Source organism: Corvus moneduloides, chromosome 2 (assembly GCF_009650955.1).
Source record: "Corvus moneduloides isolate bCorMon1 chromosome 2, bCorMon1.pri, whole genome shotgun sequence".
Classification (NCBI taxonomy): domain Eukaryota; kingdom Metazoa; phylum Chordata; class Aves; order Passeriformes; family Corvidae; genus Corvus; species Corvus moneduloides.
In genome coordinates, this window is record NC_045477.1 from 53,149,788 (window position 1) to 53,169,745 (window position 19,958).

Below are 19,958 nucleotides of genomic sequence, written 5' to 3' on the forward strand. Positions count from 1 at the left end.
CTGCAGTTAAAGCACTTGAAAGAAACATTGAAACTTGTGTTTGCAAACACAATCCCCGTATGTTCTAAGTTGTTGCAAAAGAGATTTTATTTCGGAACACTTCACCTTAGCTTTTGCAGTCTGTCAATACATATGAAATAGAGCAGTAATAGGCAACTGGAACAGTGAAAAAAGTCATAGTTAGTCCAAAATTAAAGTCATTCAGCAAGAGTCCTTTCCCGGAACAGGCTCAGTTTAAGGTGGTTTGCCTCAGGAGCAGATGTTTCCTTGGCTGTCTAAAAATGGTGCTCAAGTAAGCATGAAAGAGCTCAGGACAAATCGTTTCCTTCAGAAATTCCAAGGCTGGGTCACAGCAGTTTGCTGCAATGCAGAACACAGACTTTATTCCTGAAGAGGGAAAACATTAATAAAAAACAATTTTACATCAGGAGAAATATTTAAAAAACTGAACTTTAATCCTAACCACTGGAGAGTTCCATTTACAAAATCCTTCAATATGATTCAATAGAAACCAGAAAACCCATTCCAGACATAAAAACTTCACAAATGAACACTTCTTAACCTATTCACTTGCCTAACACTGATGGGAGCATCAAATACTCTTCTCTGGTAAAGTGTGTGGACACCACCCTGTAACTACACTGTTTCAGGAGAAGAGCATTTAATATAGTGGATTTCACTACTTCTCACCTGTTTTCATTTGGAGAAACAAAGTTTGAGTCTCTTTGGCGTCTGAGGTGTCCAATGCTCAGACAGGAACCCCCATACCCCATGGCTATTCAACAGGTATTTTTAGAAACAGAGGTATGAAATGCTTACTTTCTGACAAAACAGTACTACTTGCTTTTGACTACAGGGTGACGTGAATTAGTTCAAACTTTGATTGCTTGATGGGGAAACTAGGATTAAAATAGGATGTCAAACTCAGCATCTCAGTAAGGTTAGAAAACTTACTGACTTGGAACTACTTTACATTCACATCTAGGGGAGAAAAGCCAATTTGCTCTTGATAAGATACCTGTATCTTTATTTTCTCCAATAGATCTACAAAGAACATGTTATGGATAGAATGAGAAGCAGAGTAAAATGAAAGATGGTAGAGATCTCTTCCACAGATTTCTTAAGTCAAGATAGAAGGCACCAATTTTAAGAGCAGTTCAGAGTGGAGAATCATCAGAATTTAACAGGTTTCACAAACTAAAAAAATGTAAGGACACTATATTTTTTAGCTGTAACATAATATGTAAGTTTGATTATTAAAACGTCAAAAGATTTAAATTTTTCATCTAAAAACTTAAAAGGATATTTCTAATGTCACTCTTTAGGAAGTCAATTTTATAATTTTGGACAGAATTCTGCATCATAAAGAAACAGCATAAGCAAGATCAAGCAGTAGAAGTATCTTAGTAAAAACAAGTTTATTCATTTGTATTTTAGGTAAATATGCAAATAGTCAGCAAAGACTTTTTGCCATGACTGTAAACTTTTTATTTAAAAAAATTATGTTAAAAACCAATACAGTAATTTCCATTAATGTTCTAAAAAAGTTTGTTCACATCTTGAAAGAAAATACATTAGCAACATCTCCCAGCAGAATCAATCTTTAAAAAAGTAAAACTCTAGGTGCAGAACATTTCTACAGTGTAGTATCCTCTACATTTTAATTTAATCACATGATTGAATATCATTCATCTCTATTGTCTCTAAACCATGATCAAGAGCATATCTTAAATAGACGATATTCAATGATGTGTTACACATTCCCACAGGTACTAACATTATTAGAAGAGTGCACAACTCAGTTTCACTAACAGAGCAAGACCTTTCTATATGCTGCATCGTAACAGTTAATTTAGCTATATGCCTTTAAAATCATGTACGTTTTCCAAGGAAAAATACTAAAAAAATCCATGGTCCAAATTCTGCTCCCACTTATACTCACAGGATAACGTAAGCACCATCAGGTTGTAGTTTATAGCTGAAAAGCATTTAGAGAACCAGTTTGTTTGTGAGTATAAGGGAGAGAGGAACTTGCCCCATGTCTGTAAACATTCACGTAAGTCTGCAGTCAAAAGTGCCAGATAGGCAGCCTATCCGCAGTACAGATATTTCATTCAGAGGGGTGCTGGGGGCAAGGAGAATATTACAGAACGTTATTTTAGAGGCAAGTTAAAATGTTTTTATGTACTTTGGAAAGACATATTCTCAGCTAGCTAAACCATACTCCAATAAAACATAATCCACTTCTACCCAAATACAGTACAGCATCATTTCCTAGCTTTCATGTTCAGACAAAGGAGTACTCAATTCAGCAGCAAGCCCATGACAATATTTCAAAGCATAAGAAAATCCCCACACACCTCTGACCTACCCTCCCCTCAACATACTGCTGATGCTAACAGGAGATCCTCATACATAGGAAGAAAACATCTGAAAAGCCATGAACTGACCTTGATTTGTGCACACACAAGAAGTGTGTCTACACAAAAGGTCATCTACAGCTTTATTTGTCTAGTTTCAGTCTAGATCTCAGTCTATATTAACCACGTATACCATACAAAACATAACAGAAGCATAGGTGCTTATACACACTATTAAGTATACTTGGTCTCCCTATTCAGTTTGACAGTCAATTGCCCTATTTACATAAATATCTGTTTGAATGTTCCTGATCCTGTAAGACACCAAACATTGAACTTTTAAAATTAAAGGAGAGTCAAGGATGCTCAGCAATTCACAGGATCAGACCCTGAATCAAATTGAATGCAATCACAAATTAAGTTTGACATCTGACACACCTTCCTGGAAACATTTTACCCTCATGTTTTCCCTTTCTTTCCTCAACTCAGACCATGCTCCCACTATCGCAGAGACAGCCTTCAAAGTGAATAGGATCAGGCTCTGTCAAGAAAACACTGCAGTCTTTAGAAATGCCTGGTATTTACTGCCATCCACTCTGGGGCAGACTTGTCTGCAATGAAAATGGTGTTCCTGGTGTTGATGGATAGTTAGCAAAACCTTCAGGCTGAGCTGTATAGTTCTCCAGAGCAGAAGCAGAATGCGCCTTAAAGGAAGATAAGAAGTTAGGAAACAGCACTGATAAAAACAAGGAAACAAAAATCTAAATTAAGCAAAATTTCAGCCACAATACCAGTCCTACTCAAGCCATAACAAATGGATTATAATCTGAAGTGTGCAAAGAATAGAGATGAGCAATGCATCTATACACAGATGTTAAACTCTAGTGCAACTATTGCTCTGAAATACCAGAGAATGAAAAAAGCAGTTGGATTAAGGGGGAAAACAAAGAAGTGTTAATGGCATTTACTTTCCAGTGGAGTAAGCACCAGCTGATTTGGAAGGCATAGCTTAATCAGGAGCTATAATATTTTAGTGACTTTGAACTTTCCTACTCCTCATTGCTCAAGCAAGTAAGTGTTAATTTTAGTGACTGGATCTTATAAATAAGAAAAATTGTATTCCCTGAATGCAATCTGCATACATTTCTACAGAACAAATAGATTCCTGAGCTGCAAAAGCAGCATGGCCTAGACAAAGTAACTTACTTCTTCCAATCCCCTGATATTTAAAAGACATCTGACAATATGCTGCACTCTGAACAGTACTTAGACACGTGCTCCATTTCAACAACTGATGTGTCACAGAAGAAAGAAAACATTAAGTCAAGACACTCAGCTCTCTCCTTTAGCATTTTGTAGAGAAGGAAAAGTTTTTTACAAGAATCCTTAATCTGTACAGAGGCTGCTTTTAACAAAGGACAAACTATACACATAAACACAAAGTCTGATTATAGTCTCAGTTAACTTATATAGGTTGATGGGTGAAACAAGCTGTTTCATGGACAATTGACAATGAAACTACGCATTACCCAAAGCCACTTCAAGCTTATATTACAATTCTATTTGTGGGAACTATCAAGAGAAAGGCAAAACCACAACAGACACAAATTCAAGACAATCTGATTACATGTGAAGAGGCACGTAACTCACAACAAAGGGTCCACAGAAATCTCTAAGTTACTCAAATGTAAGACTGGAACTGAGCACAAATTTTGCAATGGTATGGTCAGCTCATTAGATTTAACACAAGCCCAGGAAAAAAAAATAATTTCCACTACCTTTTCTTTTACTTCTCCCCAGTTAACAAAGAGTTTTAGATAAGGTTTAGTCTCATTTATGAAGCATTGTACACTGGCCTTGAGTAAGAAGGTAATACAAGTAGGTTTTTATCATCATCCTTACAATCAGTTCTCACATAGGTTAGGGGTTTTTCGTCATTTACTGACTTAAACTAATCCCAAGGAGTTAACAGGCAAATACATGCTCAAGAGGTCACTGGAAGAAGAACAGTATTAACAAATAGGCACGCTACCTGTAGTAGTGCTGACTGTGCAGCTGCACTGTGCTGCAATTCCTGTAAGGAAGATTGTGCGGCACTTTGGGGAAAGCCAGGGATACCAGGGAGAGATAAAAGACCAGGAAAAACTGCATTTCCTGGTGTCTGTAGTCCAGAAGTCAACCTGAAAGAATGTCAAAATGAGGCTATTATTAGGAACATCTTCACCATGTCTTATTCTGTTTCACTCTCTATAAGCTTATGTCTGCATAAAATACAAAAGCACTTCTTTTTCTAAATCTCATGAAGGCCAGAATTTCTAAACCGAAGTACAGTCTTTACCCACCTAAAAATTATTCATAAACACACAAGATTGTCTGGAACACACCTAAGGGGAATCAGAATTTCTGTTTTGTACCTAAACTGTGCCTACAGTTCACACGCAAAAATAACCTTACAGACAAGAATTTATGCTGAGTACTTCCTTAAAACATCTGAGATATTGTCTGCTGTTACTTGTATGTGTTAATGGATGCCCACGTGGAATCTACTCTTGTAAAAGCCTAGGAGGTGCCAAGTATCCTCATCTGGGAAATAAAATCACTGAGCATCTCACTGGATTAGACTGTTGTAACAAGGACTATTGAGGCCAACCTATTTAGTCACTACCCTATCAGCTTCTAAAGACAAGTGGAAATCTAGTAGTGAACTAACTTTAAAAATTATCTGCAATTAGTAACTATGAGTGAAAACATTGTCTACACACCTAAAGTAAAATCAGCTTTGCTCAAGAGAAAAAGAAATAGTTCTGGCCTCCTTCAGAAACAGTAACATACCCAGCCTGCGCAACAAGTGCAGAGTTGAAGTTTGAGCTAAAGGCCGAGGCAAACCCTGGCAGGACCGGAGCTGGAGATGGGGCTGTGGCAGCTGCTGGCAACGGTGCAACTGCTGCTACTGCAGAAGATGCCTGGAGGCCAGGGAAAGAAGGGAGAGCAGGAGTGACAGAGGGTGTGTTAGAGACAGGAAAACCAGGGAAGGATGGGTTTGATGATCCCAGAGGTCCCTGGGCAACGGAAAAAAGGGAAGGGACAGCACTGGACAAGTTAAGCGAGAAGGGTGGAGCGGAGACTGCTGCGGAGGCGGCGAGTCCTGAGAGTACGGCGGCGGTGGAACTCACATGGGGGGCGGACACGGCTGAAGCAGTTGTAGCCGGAGTGGCCAACAGAGACCCTGGGAGAGTGACGGGTGGGGTCAGTGCTGGGTTACCAGTAAAAGCAAAGTTACTGGTTAGAGACGTGAAAGGAGGGAGGCCATTGAACACAGGGGCAATGGGAGCAGAGGAGCCATGTGGGGCAAGGGAAATGGAAGCCAGAGAACTGGAGTTGTTCAGAGGAGCACTCAAAGAGGAGAGCCCTGACAGCGCTGGGTTCAGGGAACTGGGTAAGCTGACTGGCACTGAAGCTGCTGAGGTGTAAGCACGCCCAAGCCCTGACAGTCCTAGAGTGCCATGAGAAGGGCTGGCTGAATGAGAAGGACCTTTGAAGGCTGACAGGGTAGGACTCATGGGTTCTGTTTTGACCAGAACTGGGATACTGGTGGCAGCTGGGGCTGATGAAAGCTGCTGGTCAGGATTAGTAGGACTTGTGCCATGCAAGAGGGAGGCTGATGAGCCACAGTTGACTGGCATAATTGATGGTGAAGTGGTTAAAGGTGACTGTGCAGGCAATGTTGGAGGAGTGGAACTAGAATTGGCTACAGATGGGGATGGAAGACCTGGAAAAATAGCCAGCCCAGGTGTGGAGGAGCGCTGTGGGTTGGGGGTGGCTGATGGAGTGTAAGATTTGTTGACAGAGGAAGTGGGTGGGTCAGAGCTTTGATTAGCAAGAGCAGATAAAGAAGCAAGCTCACTTGTCACAGCAGAAGGTAAAGCAGATGAATTGATTAATGAAGTGTCATTTGATGTCAGAAATCCCTTTAAGACAGACAAAATTGGGTTAGGCAAGCTTAGTGAGCCAGGAATGGTAGTGGCAGGAGAATTAGCAATTGTAGATGGAACAGGACTAGAAATCCCTTGGGCATTGGGCGGCAAGGACAAAGGGAGGCCAGCAAAAACTGATGACAATGGAGCAGGATTATTAGCAGAAGCAACTGAGGAGGTTGCAGAGAACGGGAGGCCAGCAAATGGTGTAGCAGCAGATGCGAAAACTTCAGTAGGCGCAGGTGTGGCACATGGGGTGGAGGAACCTTGCGGAGCGGGCATAGCAGCGGGGATAGAAGCCAGCCCAGAGAAAACTGCGGGGATAGGGGTAGAGGTTGCACTCTGAACAGATGTGACAGGAACACCAGGCAATGAAAGGGATTTGATGACAGTAGGGGTTGGGGTGGATGGCTGAGATGTATGGATGGAAGAGGAGACCTGTCCTGGGAAAACAGGAAGGACAGGGGTAGACATGTTCATCCCAGAGATGAGTGGAGTTGCAGGTGCTAATGGATGGCTTATTGCCTTGACAGGTGATGGGGTAGGGACTGGAGTAGCAGCAGGTGTTGAAGGATTAGAACCATGAGGAGTAAAGAGCTGATTCGCTTGTGCAGAGAAAGCTGCAAAGAAACAAAACCAGTAAGAATACTTGAAACTGTCAGAAATGTTTGAAATCAACACAAAAACATTTTATACAGCATTTCAAAATATGACATACAGGCAATAGCTAACACACAATGTTTACATATAAACAATGAACAGCAGGGCCTATGAAAACAAACCAGAAAGGTACACACAAACACATCACACAAATCGTACACCATGTGGGCTAACACCCTTTATAAAACACTCTGTGACATCTCCTACCTCTTCATGATCTCATGCAAAACAGTTAGAAACTCAAATATACTCTGTAACAACATCTAAGTGTTACAGGTGAACACCCTCCCTCTGGTCCCTAACATTTGGCAGTACCCAAACCAGATCTAATATTCCATCAGCATCAGATCACCTGGGCTCCTCTGCATCCATTCTCACTGAAGGTCAGAATTTCCTTCAGAACCAGTTAATTCAATGTATCATGATTTCAGAGAAGTTTAGTCAACAACTGAAGAAAGCTGATTTCAGGTGCTGGTAGTTTTCTTTCCTTCAAAATCAGGTCATTCTCTTCACTGTGCTTCCTTCAGATTTTGATTCTAAGAAGGTACACTTTCAAATTCATGTATCACACTACAGTATTAAACTAACATTGGCACTTGACTTTATCAACAAGTATTTCTAGGAGTCTTTAGTCAGGTGTCTGTAATAAAGGCAATCACCTGCCACTAAAAGTATCAGCTTATGTCAATCCTACAAAGTAAGTTAGAGACATCAGTCAAGCTGCAGGAAAACAGGCAGGCACGCTGTGAATGGGGAGGTGGAGATTAATGGAAAGGAGCTGCATTTATGAACATGGGCATGTCAAGAGTCCCGATATGCCTGCCTCTAGTTTCCTGTGGAACATGAATATGTTAATAAATCATCCCTCTCAAGCAAACCTTGTGCTTTATTTTACTTTCAGAATATTCTGTTCAACTGTAAGCAAGACACTGATCCAACCAGTCAAACTCATCACCCATAACTCTCTAACAGCCTAAATGCCTCTCTTGCCTGAATTCTACATATAATTCTACACATAAATCCAAAAAAGTAATCTCTAAAATCTTGGACCTAAGCTGGTATGACAAACTCCCATTCTGTGTATGTTGAAACTCTAAAACTAGCAAGTCTGCAAACAAACTATTTCCTTTGACATATTTTTTTCAAAAAAACCCAGACTGCCCAACTCTGGACTCTGTTCTTTCCTCTTTCTGTTTCCAAGCTGAAGACTCTCCTAAAGATCACAGTTATTTAATCCTGACAGCCAAGATAATCACCAATGAAATACAGCTGCAATAGAACTCAGAGTTGTTGCTGAATTTGTGCTCCTAAGAGAATATTTCATTCCTTACACTGTATTCATTTAGCTGCATTAACTACTTTGTAAAATACATGCACACTTAAAGAGGGGTACATAAGAATGAAGTGATTCTCAAAACATTTCTGTAGAACCATCCCTGGACATAGAGAAGGAAAGACAAAACATAACTTTTTTTTTTTGGCCCCTAGGAATATTTACAGTAGATAAACTTATCACAGTCATTTTATCTATTTGCAGTATTTGTTAATATGTCTGACTTAATGGCCAGTAAATTCTCTGTTTGGATTTGTCAAATCTAACAAAGTATTATCAAAGCCTGTTTATAAGTAGTTCCTAATGGGATTTATTATTATGCTTTGTACTAATTGTACAAAGCACCACACAAATAAAAACAATAAAAAATGCACAACTGTCTTTGTAAAGGGAACAGAGGATCTTACAGGGTAAGACAAAAGTGCAGGTAGACATAGTTGGATCTAACACTCTGGGATAAGACATTCAAAAATATCTAAATCTCTCTTGTATTACTACCTTCTTATTGCAACTGATCTATGAAATTAAAATGTCAATGGCTTTTCCAACAGACGTCCAGAGTTCTAAAAATTGCAAAGATTTACTTAAGTATTTAAGTGCATGACATTGCAAAGGGTATTTTGATTTCGTTTTTAACATGATTTCTCACATACTTATATAATGAAGAATATAAAAAACTTTGATAAGCTAACACAAAAGAATTGTAATGTTTCCATGCTTCTAAGTGACAAATTTCTGACGATTTTTTTTCTCCACTCTCAAGAGATCCTATTCCACATACTTAGCAGCTACATACTTAGAAGCTTATGAAGATCTCACTAAACAAATTGTTAACATTTTCTGAACAAATAACAAAGATACAATCAACACAAAAACCCCCCTGTGGATTTGCAATTTACCTTGATTTTGTGAAGGTTTTGCCTGGCTGGAAAGGTCTTCATTTTCTAAACAGAGAACCGAAACTTGTTATTGAAAAGCAAATGACACTCCAGCAGTGAATGAATGATCCACTCCCAACAACGAATCAGGAAAATCAGCATGAATATTTTTAAAGATATGCATGCTTTACCTGATGCCACTTGATTAGTAGTGTATGGTGGAGGAGCTGGTAAGCCTGGAGCTATGACATTGGCCATTGGAACTAAGCCAGCATTGTTGTAAGCACCTAAAATAACAAAGGCAATACACATCCCCATTGTCAGAAGAATCTGTATCTAGATGAACCAGTAAGAATCGTCTCCTTTAAAAGAACATTTTCAAGACTGTAAGACATTCCTTCATCAAAAAGCTAGACCAGTTAATTATTCAGGCTGGATGTTGGCTTTTGCCAATGTCTGCCTGAATGGCATGCATTGTGATCCAAATTTTACTAAGGGCAATTCTCTTGAGAGAGCCTGAAAAAGTCAGGTTTCAATTCCTTTCAGTTCCATTTTGCCTTAAAAAACTCAAAGGAGAGGAGTGATACAGAGTGTCTGCAGCATCACTGGTTCCATTCCTATTCCTAATTTAAAGGCTGTTGCAACTTCTTCTTCAACATTAAAGCTGGACAAACAAAGGAGCCAATCACAGATCAGTAACCATGACCCTTTAACACTAGCCAGAAAATACAGAGAAAAATGTCCCATCTCAAATACTTAATCTAGTATTCTTCAATAATCCTTTAAATGCTAAGAAATTCAAGTGGGTTAACAAACTATTTCAATATAAAATTTTTACAGCAATTCATGTATTAAAAATACCTTTTTTCCTCCCTTATTTTTTTGAGCAACTTAAACTGTTGTATTGCTGTGGTATACAGTTCTGATGAAACACATATGAATTTAAATTGCAGGAACACAAACACACTTCATAGTGGCCCTGAATTAATAGTTTAAGAGCATAAGAACTTAGTCTTCATGGGCAAAGGTAGCACTTGAACAATACTGAAAGTGCAGCAATTTGTCATATACAACTCCTTTCTGATTTCACACTTTCACAGCAATTCCACCTGATGTTAAGATTTCTTGCATGACCTGAAAATCAGAAAAGCCACTAACAATCACTTCATCACCCAGGAATGAAATGTTCAAGAGGCAGAAAACAATTCATCGTTCTGACCACTGACTGAAAACAATCACATTCAATAGTTTCAGGTCAGCATCTGCAATCTCATTAAACACACACACACATGTATATCATTTTACCAGTTATGAGTTCTGCTGTCACAAGAGCTTTCTTACAAAATATGTTGCAGCCTAATAAGGCCCAGAAACCTCAAAAGCTGTTTCATATCCTAAACCTGTACTAATATTTATATCCTTTCACAAGCCAAATTTTGTGCTTCAAGATACTTTGGACAGGATTTATTTAATATAAATTTGAGCTAGTCTGCAAGTTTGCTGTACAGTTTCTTGGCAACAAGTAATTTCCTGGGCATAAATAATCAATCAGTCTTAGTTTAGCCACTAGTAGTGCCCATTTTTCTAAAATGGCTATAAAAAGTCTTGCAGACATCAAGTTGATTAGATGACTCAGCCTTCAGCACGCTAGGAGTTCTGCTTCACTTTCTTATCAACTACCTGAAAAACTCCCTGAAATCCCCAACATCAGTGAAAAGCAAGCATCCTAACCAGAGCACTCCTTGTTTTGCAGTACAGAATCTCAAGATTAGAAAAGCCTTTCAGCTGCCAGATCCAAATTTGACTACTTTACGTATTCTAAGCTTTCTTCCAAAGAAAGGGCAATTGCCTTGCTCCCTTCCAAAGATGTCTGGAATCAAACAATTGATGCAGCAGAGCAAAGAGAGAGGAGCTTACGAATAAAGGCTCAATCTTACCTAAGGCACAAGGCCAGAAACAGACCAATAGCAGGAAAAGGCAATCACTATTTCCCTTCTGAGACTGAAATCTACTTTTCTTTTAGGAAACTGTTTGCTCTCCATTATGATGGAGAGAAGGTAAAGCTGAAGGCAACTGAGAAGCAGATTATAGCCCTTCAGCAAGTTCCTACACAGTTCCACCCAATTCAGGGCTGTGGCTGGCCATATCCCAAGTTGGGTTCTACAGCAACAAGCCAGACTTGTCAAGCCAAAGCCCAAACCTTGGTCAAACGTTACAACAAAGCCAAAGCCCTAGTCTTGTCTAACACGCACAATGCCTCCCATAAATTAAATACTCTGTCATCAGAAAAGGATTGTGAATTTTTCTTATGGATGTTGGAAAAATAAGTCAATATAGTCCTCTTTTAATCAATTCTGCTGTCATGATAAGAAAAGGTAGAAACCAGTACCCAGAGCATGCTTGGAGAGCAGAAGCCAATTTCAGAGATGACCATGGTCAGAGAAACTGACACTTGACACATTACTTAAAAGGCAAATGCATGAAACAATAGCATCAAGCTAGAACACAGAAACCTTACTTGGTGCAATAGTTGCATGTGGCCGACATGGTGGGATGGGGTATGGAACTGGTTTGTGTGGATTGTACGTTGATGGAGCCTACATAAACAAAAAACAAATGGGAAAAGCAATAGTGAAAGCATTACCTAATGTTTCTCAGACAAAAAGCTAACTTTCAGATACTACTACAGACAGGCATTCTTCACTACAAATATATGTGACACAAAATTTCGTCATAATATCCATAGTGACTGCAACTATTTCGCTCTTTCTGAAAAGAGTGAAGCAAACATCACTAGTATACCTTTGGATTTTAATATAAAACTGAGCACAGGAGGGAAAGGGAACTCCTTTCTGCCTTGCAATTCTCACACTCTGCAGTCTTGGACTGACTTCTCATTTTAAATGTTTAGCACATTTAAAACTACCAAATATTTCTGAAAGTACCTATGCCTTTAAAATAATATAGCTTTGTGGGAAACATCTCATAATAAAAGTGGTAATAAAACATTTGGACAATACTTCAAAGTAGTAACAGGTGCAACTGAAAGTTTGTCCCACATGCTTAAAAATTTTGAAATACACATCAGCTGTGTTGTCAAGAAACATGAACCTCTAAGGCACTGCTGTAATTCAAGTTTTAAAGATGGAAACATTTTCTGTGTTCATGTGAGAAATCCTCAGAGAGGAGCTCATGATGGACTACCAAAAATGCTTTTAGTTTTCTCTTCTGCTACCGCAATTTAAAGTCTGTCTTCAAACGCACATAGATTGCATCCAGTAGAGGATCCTCCCCCCCTACAGATAAAAACTAGAGCTCATTTTCAAGCTAAATAAAAAAATACTAGGTCATATTCATTATAGAAGTTTAGCTTCAATTAAATTGCTGCTCTACAGTCTTCTGGCAACATAACAGAATTTTATAACAAAGCCTCGGTCAATTGGCTGGTGGTTGTTTTGGGGTTTTTTCAAAGTTTCATTTATTTATGAATTTATTAGACATACTGGTTTGGATGGTCCAAGTATACGAGCTGCTATTCCCTTTCCTTCATTAGTACACTCTTCTGTGTCCTTTTTGATAGGGGTTCCCTGAAACAAAAGAAAATTAAGCCAAGCATTAATTTAGAACCAAATCTTGCCGTACAATTTCTGCCATATTTTTTTTTTCCTGAACTACATCTGAGTTTTTGAACATTCTGAAAGTAACCATGTTTGTCAGGAAAAAAAAAAAAAAAACCAACAACCAACTGTTTTAGGCTTGTAAAGTAATGAGTAAGAGCATTCCAATAGCTTGGTTTGTAACACTGAGCTTTTTTAAAGAGAGGCATTTTAAACAGTCCATGTTGATGATGAAATTCTGCATTTTGACTTGTGGACATGATAACACTAATTTTGCTGTCCCTTAAGTGTTCACATGAAATGCTTAACATGCTTGTTTAGGAGCCACACTAGGATTAGCAGTAGTATAGCAGTGACCCTACTAGGTCACCTTATCAACATACCAGTAAAGCTCTTGACACCTCTCCTGATTCTGCCAAACATTGCTAGAGTTTACAATGTTTTCCTGATATGAATAATGTTTTATTTATGAAGTAATCTTTACCTGAAGCAGCATAGAAACAATAGGCAAATAAAAATAATGCAAGTTCCCTATAAATGTGGAACGGGGTAAAACAAACCCAACAAACGCACTTTGGTTTTGATTCCAGTCCTCCTTCCATGTATATGAATTCTGGGTTTGGTTATACTACAATGAACCTTAAATCAAGGGTTCATTTGTGAAAAGCAAAAGCATAGGATTGTGCTTACTGGAAAAATTCCATTTATGCGGCTTGGTTTGCCCTTGGGATAAGGATTGCCAGGAATCATGCCACAGGATGATATCATAGCATGAGGAGCCTTACAACCTGTTTTTGAAGCCTGCAAAATAATCAAGAAAGAACATCATTTGCTATCAAATTCAATGTTCTAAAGAAACTAGTTACTACTTTATGACATTTAGACTGCATGAATCAACATACATGGAACAATTGGAGTCTGTGTCTCAAGTCTTATTCCAAATAATCCAAATAGCATAAACTTCTACCAAAGTCCACCTCTGCTCATACTGAACTTGGGCTTAAGCACTTGGTGTTCTCTCAAACAAACAGTTTCCTCCAGCACTGGTTGCAATTCTGTGCCCCTTTTTCCATATGTTCCTAATGCCTGACAGAAACTTCCCCTTTTGTTGCACGTGCGTCACACAGCTCTTATCTTTTTGCAGTTGCTTGTTTCAGTTTGTCTCCCACCAATAGCTCCCAGAAGTCCTCATGCTAAGCCCTGGCCCCTCAGTGACCATAAGGATGTAAACAGAACCCTAATAGAACCAAGGATAGTAGTTTATCTTGATTACCTGTTCGAGAATTCTTCTGCATCTTTTCTTCTCTGACATATTAATTCTGAACAGATCTTCAATAAGGCGATAATTCTGAGCATCAACGATGTTGCTGTAAAGGTATTGACAGACAATTACTGCCATTGCCTTTGCATAAGCTGAAACAATGCACCACTGCAAAGTGGCCCACACTTACTGAGCCACTACCCAACAGTACATTAAAAAAACATAATTAGTTCAAATTATAATATTACTATTGAAGTAAAAACCCCTGGCTTAAATATGGTAATTTTTTTTCTGATATCCAGTCTAAACCTACTCTCAGTGTGAAGCCATTCCCCTTGTCCTGTCACAACACTCCAGCTCTCTTGCAGGCCTCCTTCAGGTACTGGAAGGCTGCAATTAGGTCACCCCAACTTGTTCCAGGCCGAACAAACCAAATTCTCTCAGCCTTATGTCTACTTCTACAATGTCTACTTCTAATTACTCTATTGAACAGCCCCATCAGTAATGGACATGTGCTTTACCTTAACCAGACACAGTGCTTCCTTCTAGGAGTATCTGAAGTTTTATATCCCCAAACACGAGATAAACCAATATAAGTTAAGGAAATAAAGCACAAGAGATACTTACGAAGCTAAGATTTCAAGGGCAATAAGTTTATCTTTACTGAATGTGAAGCAGTTGAGAATATTAACTATTTTTGATGCTGGAACTGCCACTATTTTCTGATAAGAAAGAAAAAATGTGTGTATAAAATAAGGCAGTACAACTATTTTAAACTCAGAATACAACTCAGTAACATATTCATATGGTGTATTTCAGTGAAATTTTAATAGCCTCTCCCTCCCATTGGGAAGGAGACTCTACAGGCTAAATTACAAACAAGCGGCTCCAAAAAGCACTCACCCAAAGCAAAGAAATCAGGAGAGTTAACAATAGTTACAAAGGGTTACATCTATTACTGAGATACACAGGAAAGTAAAAGTCACTTTAGTCAGAAAAGATACCCTAATTTTAAGTATGAAGTTTCATAGCTTGAAACCACTGAAGAAGATGAAGAAGAAACTTTGAAGATTTTAAAGGGTAGATTGACTCATCAGTTGAAAAGGAGGTGTCATAAAATTAAAATGACATTAGGAGAGCAAATTTATTCCAAAAGATTATGTCACAAGAACTTACATGTTGTAAAGCCTTTATTGCCTTGAGCTGTGGTTCTGCCCAGGAGAAGTATCTCAGTAATTCAACAACCTGCAACAGTAAGGCCTTCAATTAATCTTTTAGATATATTAAAAATGTATGCTAATAGCATCAACATGACCTTTCCACTTTTCTAGCACAGTGGTATACTGCTAAAAAATATCTGTATGTCTGTGTGTTTGATTGTTGGTGCCTACCAGCATCTAACCTTTTTATTTCTAAGTAGGCACCTAAAATTCTGTTTTATGAGATGAAGATTTTCTATGGAAATATTTCAAATACTTACTTTTCTACATATATTTGCATATATGCATAACAATGCCACTGTTTTAGAATAAGTAAAAAAAAAAATCAAGTATCTCTGAAAAAGCTTATCAACAATCAGTATCCCAAACAGCATATTCCCAAACATACACCAAAAAAAGCCAGCAGGAAAAGAAACAGGAAAAAGAAAATCTATGTATTATCATATTATACATTATTACTACATCTCTATTTAGACAATACATGAAAAATAATCCTAAATTCCATTAAGATAAATTTCCACCATTTTCCTGACACAATAAAAATAAAAATGTAGTGATTTTGATGACAAAGCAACTTGGAGCTCTTTTTAATAGTGTCATGCTGATATAATAGTAAGGAATTAAATCTCCTCAGTTAATCAATATGAAAAGCTAATATGATCAGCCTCAGTATGACTGGCAACAATCTGTTTGTATTACTGAATACCCAAAAACAAAAGCTCCCATTAAACCCATGACAGTGTTGACTTTACCTGTTCACTGGAAAAGTATCCATGAACATATTCAATAGCTTTTAATTTGTACTCAGTCAATACAGCCTAAAAGATATAGAATAAAAAAGATGCATGATTAGTGACTCAAAATTATAATTTTAGCACAACCATCTGCTAATCTATTAATCTAAAATCTGCCCCTACAAAGTGACACTTGTATCAACTGCACTGCAGCACTTTGAAGTAAAAGTACATTCCTTAGGTAATTGAGAACAGGGAAGAGCAGAAACACTTGATTAAATTCTTCTGTTAAAAAAATACTCATTTTTTAATTTACTTGATTTTGCTTTTTTGTTGTTGCTTATAACTGAGAGAACATCATCACTCTCTTTTTGCTCCAATGATTTACATCAACTTTCAGTTAAACAAGATAACACAGTTGATTATTCAGGCAATCTTTTTGCACGGCCCCTGTAAACTAAGTAGCAAAGTATTTTACCTCAGCGAATTTATGAAGAAATTGGGATAATGAGTGTATACAGACAGAATTAAATATACAACAAAGCTTGCACCAGAGATGGATGCTGTCTTACCATCATCCTTACACATTTCAAATTTTAACATGCAGTCATACAAAACAAACAAGGCACAGTACTTTAATGCAGCACTGGCCTTTTGACTTTGTGGCAAGACAGTTTTGTTGATAACCACGTGAGCTGTCTAATAGCCAGGACTTCCTCCCTCTCCTGTACCCAGCTCTCTGTGACAGGTACAAGATGTAAAGAAGACTGCTAACAGCTGAATTCCTGCCCCAGGCTGCTGAAAACACCTTTCTTCCACAGTTTCCAAGTTCCCCCTCTGATGCTAGATCTTGTGTATTCTCAAACCACCTTTAGCTTTATCCCCACACCCACTTCTATCCTTCTCCCAATAGCCCTAAAATCTACCGTCACCCTTGCTTTTTTGTTCCTGTCCCTCCACATTGACAGACATGGTCTCCAGCACTGCAGCTTGACTGACTGTGAGTGAGTAGCAAAGGTGCACAGAAATCCACTTAGATACTGTTTGAGGCAACCTTCTTCCCTTCCATACCTCATTAACAGACAAACACAGACACACTGCAGTCACAGGGGAGAAAGAATTTCTCCCTTCATGCTCATTTTTTCTTCTGTCCTTTCCTCCTCTTCATGTATTTTGAAAAAAAAGCAGGGTATGTCATATTTTTTACCAAAACAAATGTTACTTTTCCTTCTTAAATCAACAACTGAATGACTTTGTAACAAGAGCACAAACAGAAAGCACTGCTATGCATATTTATGGAAGGAACAAACAAACAAAACCCCCAAAGTTTATTTTGCTAGTAATTGTAAATACATATAGTGAAAAACAGAAGTAAGCTAAGCATGAAGACATTTAAATAATTGTTCCTGCTAAATGTGGGACTGAAAATGGAACATGCCAACACAACAAACTTGCAAATCACATGATAAAGAAGGTTCTACCACAGAGGTAGAAATGAAGCTTAAACAAAAACATAGCAACAAAGACACAAAATCAGCATTTGTACCATGAATGTTACACTGCAACAGCACAACTATTATTAACACAGCACAGCACTGACCCTTAGATCAACAGCAAGGTGGAATACAGGAATAGAGGCAGATAACATAGAGGAAACATAATTGCCTAAAATCACATGTCTAAACCCTTTTGTCTGAAGTCTTTAGTAATCACAGAGCGTATTCTGAAGGACTGCACTGCAGTCATATAATTGAAGCACTACTCCCTCCCACCATCAATTATCAGAGAAAGCATTCATGTGCAAGTCGTTCCTTGATTTTTTTTTTGTTCCCAGATTTTGCACTCAAATTCATAAGTTGGGAGGGAAGTCCTCATCCTGAAATATCTTAGACTGTCATGTTTTCAGCTGTTTTATAAAGGAGACTTTATAACCATGACCTTATGCAAAAATGTAGTTGTGACAACAAAGACTCACCCCTGGGGCTTCTGTTGAACAGTTCTATACCACAATATGGTTTTATACCTCAATATGTTGCAAAACAATAATACTGCAATTGCAGCTGTCACTGCCTCATGCCGAAGAGAAACTGAACTGAATCTCCGCTCCAGTACCCGAGTCCAAATAAAGGAAATTTACCTCTCCTAGAGAAACCAACATAACAAAAAACCCCACTTATTACGAAAAAGCTATGGATCGCTGTTCTGCCACGAGTAATCTCATCTAAAACAAGCCCCTCATCGTTACACCAAGACAGTTTCAGCAGGTTAACTGCTCTACTGTGACTCTTAAAAAACCTCTGCTTAACTGCAACAAAATACATCCTCACAGGTTTCTGCTTCCTAGGCAAAACAAGAAACATTAATCTCAAAGGTTCTGATTTTTAATCTCTCCTTTTCTTCTTCTACCAATTTGGGGAAGTGTGCCAACCACTAACTTCGAGCTTTCCTGTTAAAAGCAGGCCTCTTGTGCAGAGAGAAACCAGAGCCCCGCCAGACACGAGGAAGCCCAGGTTTGTATCTCTGCTCCCCACAACTAGCAGTACTTGGCTCGGTGAGGTTTTAAACAGGAGATGCAGAAACACAGCTTAGAGCTCATATCAAAATGCAGACTTAACATCCCAGAGGAAGAAGGTGGGCACACACTCCTGAGCTGTGGGAGAAGTGACTTCCACAAGGACAAAAGAGTGCAGCTTAGAAATCAGCATTCTCACGTCCTATTTGTGCGCTCTACCTCCTAAATCAGTGTATAAGAGGTGGATACTTCACACTGACACCGCTCGGGCCAAGCAAACGCAGCCCCTCCCTCGCAAATAAGAGGTGCTTGGCTACTTTGTTTTCATTTCTCATCTTCCTTGGAAGAGAAAATGCTGCAGTAATCTTATCCAAGTGCTAATTTCAAATGACGACTCAAGATCATCCAGTCCCGACACCCTCTGCCATGGGCAGCGACACCTCCCACTAGACCGGGTTGCCCAAGGCCTTGTCCAACCTGGCCTTGAACATTGCCAGGATTGGAGCATCCACCACCTTCCTGGGCAACCTGTTTCAGTGTCTCACCACCCTCATAGTACAGAATTTCTTCTTAATATCTGATCGAAATGTTTCCCCCTTTCAATTTGTAGCTATAGTCCTTGTCCGATAGTCCATCACCAAATGATTAAACTAACACACAAAACGAGAGTTTACCTTCCTAATTTCATCCAGCACGGTTTCAAATGATTTCTTATCCATCTCGATTATTTCATTCAATGTCGACACTTAAACGTGGAGGAAATAATACTAGTAATAAAAAAAAAATCCTAAGTGTCTTTAAGCATACAGGAAAAAAGGATTTAAAAAAAAAATAAAAATGCCGGGCACGGAAGGCGGCCCGGGCTGTCGCCGGCCCCGGGGATGGAGCGCTGCCGCTTCTGCAGTGCCGGACACAGAGACAAAGGCGCCCGCCGGGAGCCGCCCGGCGCGCCCGCTCCCCGCGCGTCCCGCGGGCGCTCCGGCGGGAGAGGGCGGCGCGGGGCGCAGGGGCCGCGGCAGCGGCAGGAAGGGCGGCAGCGGCGGCCGCCCCGCTCAGCACGCGGCACCGAGGCCCGGCCGGCCCGGGGCGCCCCCGCAGCGCATCGTTCGCGGCGCCGCCGCCCCGCGATCCCAGCGGGCAGAGCCCGGGCGGACCCCGGGGCAGGCGGGGCAGGTGAGGAAGGCGGCCCGGGAGCGGCGTGAACCCCAAGACAGCGCACCCCCTCCGCCGGTCCCGCCTCCCCGCCGTCGCGCCCCTATGGCATCACAGCGCCGAGAGAAGGCCCTTTACTACGCTGCGCGACGACAGCGATGCCTGTGCAGAAGCGGCGGGAACTCCGGGCGGACTCGCCCCTCACCCAGCTCCCGGCGCCGCGCCGAAGCGCTGAGCGCTCCCTCGGAGCACCACCG

The 19,958-nt window shown here is 39.8% G+C and overlaps 1 protein-coding gene across 3 annotated transcripts; it reads right to left on the bottom strand.

Annotated features, from left to right (window-relative positions):
• Positions 1-67: 67 nt before the first annotated feature.
• On the bottom strand, positions 68-19,528 carry PROSER1 (proline and serine rich 1). 3 transcript variants are annotated; one of them, XM_032099652.1, is made up of 13 exons: positions 19,224-19,528; positions 16,056-16,121; positions 15,260-15,328; positions 14,711-14,805; positions 14,096-14,189; positions 13,513-13,623; positions 12,709-12,792; positions 11,724-11,802; positions 9,397-9,492; positions 9,227-9,271; positions 5,193-6,954; positions 4,393-4,540; positions 68-360 (listed from the first exon to the last, which is right to left on the bottom strand). In XM_032099652.1, exons 1-13 carry the CDS (start codon positions 19,266-19,268, stop codon positions 328-330), a joined length of 2,727 nt encoding a protein of 908 aa, XP_031955543.1. In that variant the 5' UTR covers positions 19,269-19,528; the 3' UTR covers positions 68-327. The 3 variants fall into 3 exon arrangements, with proteins under 3 accessions (XP_031955543.1, XP_031955544.1, XP_031955542.1); XM_032099653.1 differs by having other exon boundaries at positions 68-387; XM_032099651.1 differs by lacking the exon at positions 68-360 and adding an exon at positions 1,404-3,064.
• Between the last annotated feature and the right edge of the window lie 430 nt (positions 19,529-19,958).

Bases quoted from the DNA above. Each gene is read 5' to 3' on its own strand.
- PROSER1 (XM_032099651.1), bottom strand. From the start codon at position 19,268: ATGGATAAGAAATCATTTGAAACCGTGCTGGATGAAATTAGGAAG. The intron at 14,190-14,710 runs GTAAGTATCTCT...ATACCTTTACAG, and splicing joins GCCCTTGAAATCTTAGCTTC to CAACATCGTTGATGCTCAGA. The intron at 4,541-5,192 runs GTATGTTACTGT...ACATTCTTTCAG, and splicing joins GCACTTGTTGCGCAGGCTGG to GTTGACTTCTGGACTACAGA.